Source organism: Rhinopithecus bieti, unplaced genomic scaffold (genome assembly GCF_001698545.2).
Source record: "Rhinopithecus bieti isolate Rb0 unplaced genomic scaffold, ASM169854v2 scaffold_12070, whole genome shotgun sequence".
Lineage (NCBI taxonomy): Eukaryota > Metazoa > Chordata > Mammalia > Primates > Cercopithecidae > Rhinopithecus > Rhinopithecus bieti.
Window position 1 is genome coordinate 1,343,926 of NW_016807449.1, and position 15,304 is coordinate 1,359,229.

Genomic DNA, 15,304 nt, shown 5'->3' on the forward strand with positions numbered 1-15,304 from the left:
GGCGGAACTTGGTGATCAGTCAGTCAGTTGACTGGAACTGATGCCAGCCGAGGGGCTGGGCTCTGCCTGGGGGTGCCAGGGAGCCCCAGGAGGGCTAGGAGCATGGGAGGCGTGGGTCAGCCCTGGGGCTGTGTGGGGACAGATTCAGGGACAGAGGCTAGGGGAAGGCCGGGGGAGGTGTAGAGGGGAGGACGGAGATGAGAAGCCAGGTCGGCTGAGCCCGAGGGAACACCTCCTCACCTTTGGGGGCCTCTGCAGGAGCCTCCTTAGGGGAGTCCCCTTGGGGCTTCTTTGGGGGCATCTTTGCCCTTGGGAGCTTTTTTGGCCGCTGTAAGGTAGGGGACAGTCATAGTTGAGCATGCGGTCAGCACACTCCTCCCTCAGACCCAGGAGTCCAGGCTCCCAGCCCCTCCTCCTCCCTCGGACCCAGGAGTCCAGGCCCCCGGCCCCTCCTCCTCCCTCAGACCCACAAGTCCAGGCCCCCACCTTAGGTATAAATTTATCTCAGATCTGAGAGTCTGTGGGATCGGGTTTCCCTTGCCCCCAGCAGGCCCTGCCCCATCCGCCCAGGCCACCAGCCCCTGACCTTTTGGGTCCGAGGGTATAATTAGCTCTCCCTCTGGGCTGGAAACTGGACACCTGGTGCTGACCGCAGCATCCTTCCCCTGCCCTGCCTGCTGTTCCTTGCTGGCTGGGTCTGCAGCTACAGTAGGGGCCGGACCCACCCCACAACCTGCTTGGCCTGAGGCCAGCGGACCAGACATCCCAGGAGGGGGTCCACCCAGTGGTGCATGATTCCTGGGTGAGTTCCTCATAGAGAGAAAGCCTCATCTCCATAGAAAGTGCTCCCCAGTCCCATTCAAAGAAGGTCCCCACACCCCACAGAAAGGACCCCATTCCCTATATGAAGAAGCCTTGCTAATTCCTACACAGGGAAGCCTCAGTGCCCACAGAAATGAGGCTCCCCCATCCTTAATACAGATACTTACCCTGTGACTCCATGCAGATGGGAACCACTAATCTTTATATCCACAATCACCCCAAATCCTACAGAGAGGGTCCCTTGGAATCTATTTTTTGTGTTTGTTTTTTCCCAGCAGGGTCTCGCTCTGTCTCCCAGGCTGGAGTGCAGTGGCAAGATCTGGGCTCACTGCAACCTCCGCCTCCCAGGCTCAAGTGATCCTCTTGCCTCAGACTCCCAAGTAGCTGGGACTACAGGCGCATATCCACAAGCCCAGCTAATTTAGTATTTTTTGTAGCGATGGGGTTTTGCCATATTGGCCAGAGTGGCCTTAAACTCCTGGGCTCAGGCGATCCACCCACCTTGGCCTCCCAAGGTGCTGGGACTACAGGTGTGAGCTGCTGCACCAGGCCATTTTTGTTGTTGTTGTTGTTGCTTGTTTTTTAGAGACAGGGTCTCAGTCTGTCACCCAGGCTGGAGTGCAGTGGTTATGATTACAGCTCACTGCAGTCTCAAGTGCCCAGGCTCAAACGATCCTCCCACCTCAGCCTCCCAAGTATCTGGGACTACAGGCATGCACCACCACACCTGGCTAACTTTTAATTTTTTGTAGAGACAAGTTCTCGCCATGTTGCCCGGGCTGGTCTTGAATTCCTGGCCTCAAGCAATCCTCCTACCTTGGCATTCCAAAGCACTGGGATGACAGGCGTGAGCCACTGCACCTGGCTCCCTCTGAGTCTTCACTCAGAGAAGTGGCCCAGACCCTGCCCACAGGATGCTATCCCCGGATGTGGAGAATCCAATCACATGCGAAGACCTCCCAGTCTGGCCAGGCGCGAGGGCTCACGCCTGTCGTCCAAGCACTTGGGGAGGCTGAGGCGGGTGGATCACCCGAGGTTAGGAGTTTGAGACCAGCCTGGCCAACATGGCGAAACCCGTCTCTACTAAAAATACAAAAATAGCCAGACATGATGGCTCATGCCTGTAATCCTAGCTACCTGAGGCAGGAGAATTGCTTGAACCCAGGAGGCAGAGGTTGCAGTGAGCCGAGATTGCACCACTGCAGTCCAGCCTGGGTGACAGAGCGAGACTCCATCTCAAAAAAATAAAAAACCCAGTCTACACACACAGGACCCCCATCTCCATCGAGCAAAAGGAACCCAATTTACAACCAGAGAATCCCCATCTCCACCAGAGATGCCCCCCCAATCACTTATAGAAAAAGAAACCCCCTCCCTGCTGAGTGAAGGGGATCCCTTACCCCAACAGATATGAGACCGACCCCATCTCATACAAGGAAGGAAACTCCTGTCACAAACGAAAGGGGACCTTCTTCTCCATGCAGAATCGAGACCCTCGCCCTAAACCAATGTGGGAACCCCCATCCCGCACAGCAAAGGGAGCCTCCTCCTCACACAGCGAAGGCTCCTCCTTCTCCCAAACCTACAAAGAGGGGGGCCCCAAATCCCCATTCAGAAAAGAACAGCCCCATCCCCACAGGGAGGGGGTCCTGGCACCACCTGGTTTTGCCTCAGGCATGTCGGGGGACCTCCTCCCGCTCCTCTGACCGCAGCCGCATCCCGCTAGGCCCTAGGGAGGACAGGTGGGCCCCTGAGGGGAGCCTTTTAATGAGTCCTGAGACTCCCAGAAGGCTCCGGGAGGCATCAGACCATAGGGCCGCCCCACATTCCGCCCGCATGTTCTAAAGGGCGAGAAATAACAGCTGGACCTAGGGAGATGGCTGAGAGCCAGGTCCCCAAGGAGGAGGGGCTGGGGCTCGGACACCTGGGTCTGAGGAAGGAGGGGCTGGGGCTCGGACACCTGGGTCTGAGGGAGGAGGGGCCTGGGGTTCGGACTCCAGGATCTCAGGGAGGAGGGGACTGGGTGCTTGGACCCCTGAGTCTGGGAGCAGAAGCAGCTGGGGTCCCAGATTCTTGGGTTCCCTAGAAAGGATAAGCGCCTGGACGCCTGGGTCCCGGGAGGAGGAAGAGGAAGAGACTAAGGGTCTCAAGGGGGCAAGGGCTGCGGGCCAGAGCTCTGGCATGAAGCAGGCGGGGGAGGGACAGGGTCTAGGAAGCCATTCTTAGCATCTGCAAGTCAGGAGTTTTCGGGAAACCGGAGCCGGGAGGGAGGGTCCGGTTTCCCAGCCTAGGCAGGACGGCGGCGGGGGGAGGAGGTCCCTGCGCCTCCGGGGAGGGCGCCGGGGCTCTGGGACTCCGGAGTTTCGCGCCCCGGGCGTGGGCAAACCAGAAGAGCTGGGGCCCCGGCCATCTGGGACCCCGAACTGGCCGCCGCCCCTCCTGGGACCGCTCCGCGCGACTCTTCCCGGAGCGCGCACTGCGGGCACCGGACGCGGGTAGGGGTGGGCGTCCCCGGCGGGGGCGGGTGGGAGGCTGGGAAGGCCCTGGAGGGCTGCCCGGACGTTGGCGCCCTTCCCGGCAAGGGGACCTGTGACTTTCTGAATGGGGTAGCTCTGGACGCGGCGGGGAGCCGAGGGGGCGGAGCCTGGGGAGGGGCGGGGCTTGGGGACGCCAGGTGTTGTGGGAAGGAGGGAAAGGGTGTTGGGGAGTTAGGGTTAAGGCGGGGGACTGCCTGGCTAGTAACGCGGCGTGAGGGACCCGGTGTGAGGAAAACAAGTCCCTCACCTTTTCTTCCTGTTCATCTTCCCCTCCTCCTTTTCCAAAACCCCCTACGAGCCGGAAACTTCTCCGCCTCCAGGAAGGGTCCAGCCAATCCGACGTCAGCCCCGCGTGATGTCACGGGTTGCCAGGCAGACTGCCACTGCGCTCCCGAGAGCCCCGCTAAGTTGGGGAGGGGCCCAGGCCTGCAGTGCCGCGGCCACCTGAAGCCTCGCGCCCCTCGCCGCCAGCCCGAAGACTCAATTCAGAGGGAAGGGGACAGAGACCCAGATGGAAGGGGAAGCGAGGAGGTGGAGAACTTCAATTGGCAGGAAGGCAGGAAGACATAAAACAAACGGAACCCCCTGTGCCTGCACGTCAAGCCTCTTATTTCTCGGCATTCAAGGTTCAGACAGGTTTTGTTGTATAGTCTTTTTGTGATTTGTTTGTTTCTGAGACAGGGTCTCGCCCTGTCTGGAGTGCAAGGGCACGATCACGGCTCACTGCAGCCTCAACTTCCTGTGCTCAAGTGACCCTCCCACCTCAGTAGTTCCGAGTAGCTGGAACTACAGGCATACACCAACACACCCCGCTAATTTTTTAATTTTTTTGTAGACGGGTAGGGAGGGGTCTCACTATCTTGCTCAGGCTGGTTTTGAACTCCTGGACTCAAGCGATCCTCCTGCCTTGGCCCCCCAAAGTGTTGGGATTTCAGAGCCACCGACCAGCATATAATTGTCTCTTTGAACTCCTCTCTCATCATCACCCGTGATGTCACGGTGTCTCTGAGAGCCAGCGGCCCCAGTGGAGGGGCAGGATTGCAGTACCTGACAAAAGGCCCAGGAGGTTTGTCTACTTCGATGTGTCTTATTTTATTCCACATTTAGGGTGACAATGACAGCTCTTGTAAAAAGTACCTTCTTCGTTGCAGGGGCCCTGGGAAGGACGTTTTACCTGCCCTTCCTCCCTCCTCCTCCCCACTCATTCTCTTGAGGGCTGGTCCCAGCCTGGGCTCTGCCACCAGCTGCTGTGTGCCTCCACATGGACTTCTCGTGTCTCTGGGTCATCGGTATTCCTTCCTCCTCCTCCTCCTGGGAGTGGGGTGGATTTCAGGCAGTGTCAAAGGCTCAACAGGGGCTGCAACAGCTTTTTTTTTTTTTTTTTTTGAGACAGAGTTTCACTCTTGTCGCCCAGGCTGGATTGCAGGGCACGAACTCAGCTCACTGCAACCTCTGCCTCCCAGGTTCTAAGCGATTCTCCTGCCTCAGCCTCCCAGGTAGCTGGGAGTACAGCCATGCGCCACCACGCCCAGCTAATTTTGTATTTTTAGTAGAGACAGGGTTTCACCATGTTGGTCAGCCTGGTCTTGAACTCCTGACCTCAGGTGATCCACCTGCATCGGCCTCCCAAAGTGCTGGGATTACAGGTGTGAGCCACCGTACTGGGCCAGAAAGGCTTTTTGAGATCTTCCTCCTCTTTCTCTCTGTTTTTCACAGAAGGCACAAACTAAGGTTGGGAAGCAGCAAGTCATTCACCCTAGATCCACCTGTCCACCCGGGCTCCAGGACCTCTGGCCTCTTGGCCCTCAGCCTTTGACACTCCCTGGGGGTCACAACCAGTGCTCCATAGTCCACCCAGGCTTCAGTTCCAGCTGGGTTTATACAGTGATCTAAAGCAAACAGGCTTCAGAAGCTGCTGGGGTAAGATAGCCAGGGATGGCAGTGACTGGGGCAGACTGGAGAACAAATATCCCATTAGGAAAGGCTACTGTCCTCCTGTTCCAGCTCCCCACCAACCCTCCAAAAACTGGCCCACTCTCTCCAGATCGTCCAAAGTTTTAAGTGAAGGTAGAAATCTGGGTTATGCAAAGTCTCCCTATTTTGAATGGTCTGCTGTTTTTTTATTGTTGTTGTTTTCAGATGGAGTCTCACTCTGTGGCCCAGGCTGGAGTGCAGTGGCGCCAATCTAGGCTTACTGCAACCTCTGCCTCCTGGGTTCAAGTGATTCTTCTGCCTCAGCCCCCTGAGTAGCTGGGACTACAGGCACACGCCACCACGCCCGGCTAATTTTTGTATTTTTAGTAGAGACAGGGTTTTCACTGTGTTGGCCAGGATGGTCTCGGTCTCTCAACCTCGTGATCTGCCCACCTCAGCCTCCCAAAGTACTGGGATTACAGGCATGAGCCACCGTGCCCGGCCTTGTTTTTTGTTTTTAAGACAGTGTCTCGCTCTGTCGCCCAGGCTGGAGTGCAGTGGCACGATTACAGCTCACCACAGCCTCGACTTCCTCGGCTCAAGAGATCCTCCCACCTCAGCCTCCTGAGCAGTTGGGAGCACAGGTGTGCACCCCCATGCCTGACTAATTTTTTTTTTTTTTATGTTTTGTAGAGATGAGGTCTCATTATGTTGCCCAGGCTGGTCTTGAACGTCTGGGTTCAAGCCATCCCCCTGCCTCACCTCCCAAAGTGCTGGGATTACAGGTGTGAGCCACTGCCCAGCTGATGGTCTGCTTTAATGTGGATCCCTCACACCTCCACCGCCAAATGCTACTTTGAACTAAAGAGACCATCACCAGGGACCAAGGCCTGGGTTGGGGGACAGGGGGTGACCACCTTGAGACCTCTGGTTAGAAATGACATGGGTGGGGAGCTGCCATGATCACCCAACAATCAGTCATGTGGCCAGAGTGGTCCTCAGCATAGCCATAGGGAGGGCCACCAGGAAGGGTAGGGTCCCCATGAGAACTCAGTCTTTGTGGCGTCCCTGAAAGGGCATATCAGATGGACAGCCTAGGTGGTCTCAGATGTGATTAGAGGATCCCAGATATGACAAGGGTGTCCCTGACAGGGCCCAGACAAGACACATTTCACTGACTTCCCCATCCCCCAGCACCCCAGACCTCTCAAGAGTGATTTCAGACATGACAAAAGGATCTTGGAGGAGCCCTAGATGTGATTGGGGAACTCCAGACACATAAAAAGGGACAGCAGAATGGTTCCAGAGAATTGGGGGATCTCAAAGATGAGGAGACAGATGTGGCAACACAGCCATAGAGATCTGAGATGATAACAGCTCCCAGAGGGCCCCAGACATTAACGAGGAGATCTCAGATCCGACAAGAGGGACCCCTGGACAGGGCTCAGGATTGCCAGCAGGGCCCCCACCCCAGATGAGATTGAGGGTTTACAGACACACGGGGATCTTAAAAAGGTCCCAGGCCTCACTGGGGAATCAGGTATGACAAGAAAATCCCAGAGAAGCTCTTGGGATTCTGGAAAAACTGCTACCCTGCCTCCCCTAGTATAGTGGTCCATAGGTCCTGTCACCCAAAACCTGAGGATCCTGGGGAGTCTGTACATGACAAAGAAATCCCAGAGGGACCCCAGGTACAAGTGGGGAATCCCAGACAGGCCCGGGCTGGGCTTGGGGATTATGGCAGGGCAGCACTCCCCCTACCCCCAAAAGGTGGGGATGCATAAGTCATATCAGGTAGGGTGTGGGGATGCCCTTTTCTTCCAGGGGATCCTGGCTGAGACGTGAGGTCCCCCAGCGGCTCCACGGGTGGGAGCCTCGGGTGTGCTCAGGCCCGGCGGGCTGCAGGCAGCAGCGCGCTATCGAACTGGTAGGTGAGCTTGCGCTTGACCTTGCGGATCTCGCCGGTCTTGGCGTAGTTTCGGAGGGCGCGCGCCAGCTTCTGGTAGGTCATGCGCTTGCGGTTCCCCTTCTGCTGGCCCCAGCGGCGCGCCAGGAGCTCCTTGTGCTTGGAGGAGAACTGGAAGACGCCGGCGCCCGGCTCCACCCACCACACGCACTCACGCATGTCCCCGCGCGTCAGCAGCCCCAGCAGGAACTGGTACAGGCGCAGCTTCTTACGGGTCCCTGCGGTGAGGTTGGGGGCACGCGTTAGGCGAGGGGTCCCTAAGGCCCCGCCTTCCCCATCCACCCTCCTCTGAGACTTCCGCCCCGGCCTCTGTCTCCAGGATCTGAGAAGTGGGGTGAGGAAGTGGCTGTTACATACTCCTGGCTCTGCGCCCCTCACCACGGGGGCAAGTCACTCCCCCTGCCCCAAGCTGTCCTCCCCAGGCCCCCTCCGGAGTTCTGTGCTTTAATGTTCGAGATTTACATCTGTGCTGCCTTCCGCCCTGCGGCCAGCACGTAATAGTCCCTATCTGTTGAGCTAGTGGATGAGTTTGTGAAATGGGTTGACAGCGCTGCTCAAAGGATTATAACGGAGAGGCAAACAGATCTGGAGGCAGTTGCATTGGCCTGGCTATCTCTCCTGCTTCTGGTCTCCCAGCCTCTCAGCCCAAACCAGGACAGGGTCCCGGGAAGAGGCCAGGGCACCTGACTCCTGGGCTCCTAGGCTTTTCTTTGTTTTTGAGACAGACTCTTGCTCTGTGGCCCAGGCTGAAGTGCAATGGCCCAATCTCGGCTCACTGCAGCCTCTGCCTCCCGGGTTCAAGCAATTCTCCTGCCTTAGCCTCCCGAGTAGTTGGGGCTACAGACATGCGCCACCACTCCTGGCTTATTTTTATATTTTTAGTAGAGACAGGGTTTCTGTTGGCTAGGCTGGTCTCGAACTCCTGGCCTCGGGTGATCCGCCCGCCTGGGCCTCCCAAAGTGCTGGGATTACAGGTGTGAGCCTCTGCGCCCAGCCAATAACTGGGAGTTTCAGAGCAGGGCACTGGCTACAAGAATCCCATCTCTGCCATTTTACAGCAGTGTGACCTTGGGGTGGTGACATAGTGACTTTTTTTTTTTTTTTCAAGGCAGGGTCTCGTTCTGTCACCCAGGTTGGAGTACAGAGGAGCAATCACAGCTCACTGCAGCCTCGACCTCCTGGACCTAAGCAATCCTCCTGCCCCAGCCTCCCCAGTAGCTGGGACTACAGGTATGCACCATCAGGCTTGGCTAATTGTTTTATTTTTTGTAGATGGTGTCTTACTATGCTGCCCAGGCTGGTCTTGAACTCCTGGCCTCAGGTGATCCTCCCACCTCGGCCTCTGAAAATGCTGGGATTACAGGTGTGAACCACTGCACCCGGATTGAATTCTTACAATTTTAGGCTGCCTCGGCATTCATTTAAAGTATAAGTTGGGCTGGGCGCGGTGGCTCAAGCCTGTAATCCCAGCACTTCGGGAGGCCGAGACGGGCGGATCACGAGGTCAGGAGATCGAGACCATCCTGGCTAACACGGTGAAACCCCATCTCTACTAAAATGCAAAAAACTAGCCGGGCGAGGTGGCGGGCGCCTGTAGTCCCAGCTACTCCGGAGGCTGAGGCAGGAGAATGGCGTGAACCTGGGAGGCGGAGCTTGCAGTGAGCAGAGATCCAGCCACTGCACTCCAGCCTGGGCGACAGAGCAAGACTCCGTCTCAAAAAAAAAAAAAAGTATAAGTTGGAGGCTGGGTGCAGTGGGCCATGCCTGTGATCCCAGTACTTTGGAAGGCTGAGGTGGGCGGATCACTTGAGATCAGGAGTTCGAGACCAGCCTGGCCAACATGATGAAACCCCATTTCTACTAAAAACACAAAAATTAGCTGGGTGTGGTGGCTTATGCCTGTAATCCCAGCTACTGAGATTACAGTAGCTGAGGCAACAAGCTACTGTAATCTCAACAAGCTACTGTAAGCTAGTGCAATGGTATGATCTCAGCTCACTGCAACCTCTGCCTCCTGCACTCAAGCGATTCTCCTGCCTCAGTCTCCCAAAGTGCTGGGATTATAGGCATGAGCCATCGTACCTGGCCTGAACCCACCAATTAAAATTCCCCTCAGGAAACCTGTTTGGTTGACGCCTTGGACCCAATAAAGGCATCAGTCCACTGATCCCTCTCTCTCTCCCTCCCTGCCTGCATTCCCTGACGTGTGTGTGTGTGTGTGTGTGTGTGTGTGTGTGTCCTCCAGGCGTGCCATGTATGCCCCAGGACCTATAAGCAATAAAACAATTTATTTCCGGCTGGGTGTGGTGGCTCATGCCTGTAACTTCAGCACTTTGGAAGACTGAGGTGGGAAGATAACATAGGCTCAGGAGTTGGAGATCAGCCTGGGCAACATAGCGAGACCTCACCTCTACAAAAATTTAAAAAATTAGTCAGGTGTGGTAGTGTATGCCTGTGGTCCTAACTACTCAAGAGGCTGAGGCAGGAGGATCGATTGAGCCCAGGAGTTTGAGGCAGTAGTGAGCCTAGATTGCGCCACTGCACTTCAGCCTGGGTAACAGATGGAGACCCTGTCTCAAATAAATAAATAAAAATAAATAAAATCTTTATTTCCATCTTGTCTTCCCTAGTCATTGGAGAGATCCTCTCCATCTTAAATGTCCTAAGTTAAAACAGGTGACTTAACCTCTTTGGGCTGAAGTCTCCTCAGCCACAAATGAGGCTGTGTGGCCAGGCACAGTGGCTCACGCCTGTAATCCCAGCACTTTGTGAGGCCAAGATCACCTGAGGTCAGGAGCTCAAGACCAGCCTGGCCAACATGGAGAAACCCCATCTCTACTAAAAATACAAAATTTAGCTGGGCATGGTGTGATCCCAGCTACTCCAGAGGCTGAGGCAGGAGGATTGCTTGAACCCAGCAGGTGGAGGTTACAGTGGGCTGAGATTGTGTCACTGCACTCCAGCCTGGGTGACAGAGCGAGACTCTGTCTCAAAAAATAAATTAATTAATTAATTAAATTTGTTTTTTTAATGAGGCTGTGGTTTTGTTTTGTTTTGTTTTGTTTTGTTTTGTTTTGAGACGGAGTCTCGCTCTGTCGCCCAGGCTGGAGTGCAGTGGCCGGATCTCAGCTCACTGCAAGCTCCGCCTCCCAGGTTCACGCCATTCTCCTGCCTCAGCCTCCCGAGTAGCTGGGACTACAGGCGCCCGCCAGGTCACCCGGCTAGTTTTTTGTATTTTAGTAGAGACGGGGTTTCACCGTGTTACCCAGGATGGTCTCGATCTCCTGACCTCGTGATCCGCCCGCCTCGGCCTCCCAAAGTGCTGGGATTACAGGCTTGAGCCACCGCGCCCGGCTGGTTTTGTTTGTTTTGAGATGGAGTCTCGCTCTATCACCCAGGCTGCAGTGCAGTGGTGTGATCTCGGCTCACTGCAACCTTTGCCTCCTGGGTTCCAGCAATTCTCCCGCCTCAGCCTCCTGAGTAGCTGGGATTATAGGCACGTACTACCATGCTCCACTAATTTTTTTTTTTTTAGATGGAGTCTCACTCTGTCGCCAGGCTGGACTTCAGTGGCAAGATCTCGGCTTCCTGCAACCTCTGCCTCCTGGGTTCAAGTGATTCTTCTGCCTCAGCTTCCCGAGTAGCTGGGACTACAGGTGCGCACCACCACGCCCAACTAATTTTTGTAGTTTTAGTAGATGTGAGGTTTCACCATGTTGGCCAGGATGGTCTCAATCTCTTGACCTCATGATCCACCCACCTCAGCCTCTCAAAGTGCTGGGATTAAAGGCGTGAGCCACTGCGCCCGGCCTAATTTTTGTATTTTTAGTAGAGATGGGGTTTTGCCATGTTGGCCAGGCTGGTCTCGAACTCCTGACCTCAGGTCCTGCCCCACTCAGCCTCCCAAACTGTTGGGATTACAGGCGTGAGCCACCACACCCAGCCTGTGTGTTGATTTTTACAATCCACTGTGGTGCATGTAGGGCCAGGTGCTTTGCAAGGTGCTTTACAATTATGAGCTTATTTAATCTCCGTCATAACCCCGTGAGATAGGGACAATGACAATGATGCTCACTTCACAGATGAGAAAGCGAGGCCCAGGCACAGAAAGTAAGGAATGATCTCAGCTTTCTTGGGGTTGAGCATAAAGGATATTGGGCACATGGGCAGGGCAAGGGTTGAAGCGTTGGGGGTTGACAGCGTTATTATTTCTGTTGCTGTGGTGTCAGGAATGATGGGGAAGAGGTCGACTTATTGAAGTGCTCACTCTGTGCCTGGCACTGCTGTCCCATTTACACTTATTATCCCATCTAATCCTCCCAACGACCTCAGGAGGGTAGACACTATCACCTCCATCCCCATCGCACAGACAGGAAACCTGGGCACAGAGAGGTAGAGACACTTACCCAAGGTCACACAGCCAGCAGGTGGTGTGGATCTGGGAGCTGCCTGGAGTGCTGGCGTATATGTAGAGGCCCAGGAAGCCATGGTGCTCTCAGCCCCCCAACCATCTCCAGCTGGCATCTCCCCCACCCCAGCCACTCCCGCATACCTGCCTCGGATCCCTTCCCCTCGGGGCCAGCCACGAGGGCCTCATCCGACTCGCTGTCTGAGACCTCCAGGGCAGGGCTGTCCAACGGTAAGTCTTCCTCCTCTGATAGTACGGGGCTGGGGTACGGGGCATATGCCGGGGAACCCAGGGTCTGCGGAAGGTCAGGGTCACTTGCACGTCCAGGGACCCCTTGTCTCCCTCCACTTCCTCCTCTCAGGCCAAGGCGGTGGCCCTCCTGGCTCTGGTCTCCCTCTTTGTTGACAGCGTGGACTCTGGCCTTTGTTCAGATCACCACGTTGTGGCCAGGGGACACCTGAGGCACCTCCTCAAAGCTGGCCCAACACAGGTAATGTGAGGCTGCCCTGTCCCTGGCTTCCTGTCACTACCTCTCTTGACTCACTTGTTCAGAGGGGCAACAACAGAACGGAACCTGGGAGGCTGCTGCAGGGGTCACTATGTGCAGTCTCTGTGTAGTACCTGGCACCCAGCACACCTCAGCCAAATGACTGAGCTTGAGTTTTCTTTTCTTGTCTTTTTTTTTTTTTTTTTTTGAGACAGGATCTTGCTCTGTTGCCCAGGCTGGAGTGCAGTGGGATGATCTCCGCTCACCACAGCCTTGACCTTCTGGGCTCAAGCAATCCTCCTCCCACCTCAGCCTCTCAAGTAGCTGGGATTACAGGCGTGCACCACCACACCTTATTTGGGCTTGATTTCAACTGTCCCCTTACCACTCACCTGGCTGGCGAAGTCCTCCGTGGGGTATGCAGGGAGGCCAGGCCCTGGGGCCTCCAGGCTGGGGGCCAGTTCGAGGTTCCCTGCAGGGCTGTAGGTGGGGGGTCCATAGCAGAGCTGGGCAGCCTGGGAGTGGCCAAAAGCGGCTGCTGCTGGGTCAAAGGCTTCATAGGGGGCGGCTGGGACAGGTGGGGCCACAGTCCAGTCCCACAGGGAGTCTGGGGGAGGGGCACTGAGTCAGAAGCTGGGAGGTCTGAGGGAGGCCTCCTCCCAGTCGAAGCCCCCAGCACAGAGAGGCCATTATAGGCTGTGCAAATTTCTGACCCCAGGATTTGCATGGGGGAGCAGATGGGTGGGAGAGGAAAGGGGAGGAGGGCTACAGGCCCAGGCCACCTTTATCCTGTTGTGCTAGGTGATGACCTCCCCTGGGCCTCAGCTCCCCCATCTGTGAAATGGGCCCCAAGGCAGGAAGGGTACTGGGCTGGGGTCACTCACCAGGAGCCCCCTCTGAGTCAGGGTAGCTGGAATGCTTGCAGCTGTCCAGGTCATAGAAGACGCCATCTGGGTACTGGTACGGGGTGCAGGAGGGAAGAGGGGTCATCCCAGGCCTTGGGTACTCCCAACCCCCACCCTGGACCCTTGGGGAGACTCCAGCACAGACAGGGGAGAGAAGAGGGGACGCTGGAGAGATTAGAGCAACAAAGAGACACAGAGACTAGGCATCAGAGACAGGGACAGAGAGACAGAGATACAGGGAGTAGAGACACAACCCAACAGGGACACACAGCAACCAGCTCCTGCTAAGACAGTGGGCTCCCAAGAACCCCAGCCCCTCACTGGCACACAGTCAGCACATCAGGGCACCTGGAGAAGGGGTGGAAGAACTTTCCCAGCCTTGCCTGTCTGGGGGCCCTGGAGGTGAAGGGCAAGGGGAAATGGAAGTGTTTCACTTAGCAGAAGCAGGGGTCAATGCTTTTTACATACACCTCCAGGCCAGGCGTGGTGGCTCACGCCTATCATCCCAACACTTTGGGAGGCCGAGGCGGGCAGATCACCTGAGGTCAGGAGTTTGAGACCAGTCTAGCCAACATGGTGAAATCCCATCTCTACTAAAAATAAAAAAATTAGCCAGGCGCAGTGGTTTACGCCTGTAATCCCAGCACTTTGGGAGGCTAAGGCCAGCGAATCACCTGAGGTCAGGAGTTCGAGACCAGCCTGCTCAATATGGTGACGCCCCATCTCTACTGAAAATACAAAACTTAGCTGGATGTGGTGGCAGGTGCCTGTAATCCCAGCTACTCTGGAGGCTGAGGCAGGAGAATCACTTGAACTTGAGACGTGGAGGTTGCAGTGAGCTGAGATTGCACCACTGCACTCCAGCCTGGGTGACAGAGTGAGACTTTGTCTCAAAAAATAAATAAATAGGCCGGGTACAGAGGCCCACGCCTGTAATCCCAGCACTTTGGGAGGCCAAGGCAGACGGATCTTGAGGTCAGGAGATTGATACCAGCCTGGCCAACATGGTATTTTGTATTTTGTAAAAATATAAAAATTAGCCAGGCATGGTGGTGCACACCTGTAGTCCCAGTTACTTGGGAGGCTGTGAAGTAGGAGAATTGCTTGAACCCAGGAGGCGAAGGTTGCAGTGAGCTGAGATCATGCCACTGTACTCCAGCCTGGCGACAGAGCAAGACTGTCTCAATAAATAAATAAACCTCCATATGTTGATTTGCCCGAAGAATCATGTGTTGTTGCTTCAAGAACTCGAGTCCAGGAAAAACTAAAGCTAGATCCACACCATGCCTAGGACCTGGCAGTCTCACTCCTTGGCATTTAATCAAGAGAACTGAAAATGGATGTGCACAAAATAGCCTTGTTCCAGAATCATCCCAGCAGCTTTATTATGAGTCTCCAACTGGAAACAGCCCAGGCATCATCAGCAGAAGGGATAAACAAACTGTGGTGTGGGCTGATCATAGAGTACTATACAGCAAGGAAAAAGGACAAACACTGACACACATTTCATGTTGAGTGAGGGAAGCCAGACCCCAAAAGGGACATGCTGTATGACTCACTTTACATAAAGTTCAAAAGCAGGCAGCCAGTGTGGTGGTTCACACCTGTAATCCCAGCAATTGGGAGGCTGAGGTGGGAGGATCAGTTGAGCTCAGGAGTTTGAAACCAGCCTGGATAACCTGGTGAAACCCTGTCTCCACTAAAAATACAAAAATTAGCCAGGTGTGGTGGTGCGTGCCCGTAATCCCAGCTACTTGGGAGGCTGAGGCAGGAGAATTGCTTGAATCTGGGAGGTGAAGGTTGCAGTGAGCCAAGACGGTACCACTGCACTCCAGCCTGGGTGACAGAGTGAGACTCCTTCTCAAAAAAAAAAAAAAAAAAGAGCAGGCAAAACAAATTACAACTTGGTGGTGGAAAACATCAGAGAAAGGTATTGACTGAGAAGGGACAGGAAGGAACATTTCAGAGATGGAAATGTTCGGCATCTTGATCTGGCTTGTGGCTACACGGTGTATAGATAATGCAAAAACTCACTGAAGCGTCCACAAGATTTGTCACTTTACTGACTTGTTAGTTACACTTCAATTAAAAAAAAAAAAACAAAAAAGCATGACTGGGGTGTGAATGTGGAGGGGCATGCACAGGGGGTTTCTTTCAAGCACATCAGACGGGGTTGTGGGTTCAAGGGTGTTGGATATAGTATTCTGTGTCTGAACTATTACAGAACACAATTTTTAAAACTATGAACAAACAAGAAGGAAAGGA

General features: G+C 55.0%; 2 protein-coding genes across 5 annotated transcripts in view; both read right to left on the minus strand.

The window, feature by feature from the left end:
- MYBPC2 (myosin binding protein C2) overlaps positions 1-2,515 on the minus strand; it is a 41,576-nt gene extending 39,061 nt beyond the window's left edge. The window contains 3 exon segments of the mRNA XM_017882082.1: positions 241-278; positions 280-328; positions 2,482-2,515. Of these exon segments, the coding sequence (XP_017737571.1) occupies positions 241-278; positions 280-328; positions 2,482-2,500 (106 nt within the window). The 5' untranslated portion in view covers positions 2,501-2,515.
- A 1,652-nt stretch (positions 2,516-4,167) lies between these two features.
- The window catches only part of SPIB (Spi-B transcription factor), a 47,895-nt gene continuing 36,758 nt past the window's right edge, over positions 4,168-15,304 (minus strand). Inside the window, exons 27-30 of one of the 4 annotated variants that reach the window (XM_017882087.1) lie at positions 13,019-13,091; positions 12,527-12,741; positions 11,792-11,942; positions 4,168-7,457 (exon numbers count right to left, since the gene is read on the minus strand). In XM_017882087.1, coding sequence (XP_017737576.1) covers positions 7,159-7,457; positions 11,792-11,942; positions 12,527-12,741; positions 13,019-13,091 — 738 coding nt within the window. In that variant the 3' untranslated portion in view covers positions 4,168-7,158. Of the gene's footprint in view, positions 7,458-11,791; positions 11,943-12,526; positions 12,742-13,018; positions 13,092-15,304 lie in introns of those variants that run through there. The other 3 variants (XM_017882088.1, XM_017882084.1, XM_017882089.1) reach the window with 3 other exon arrangements.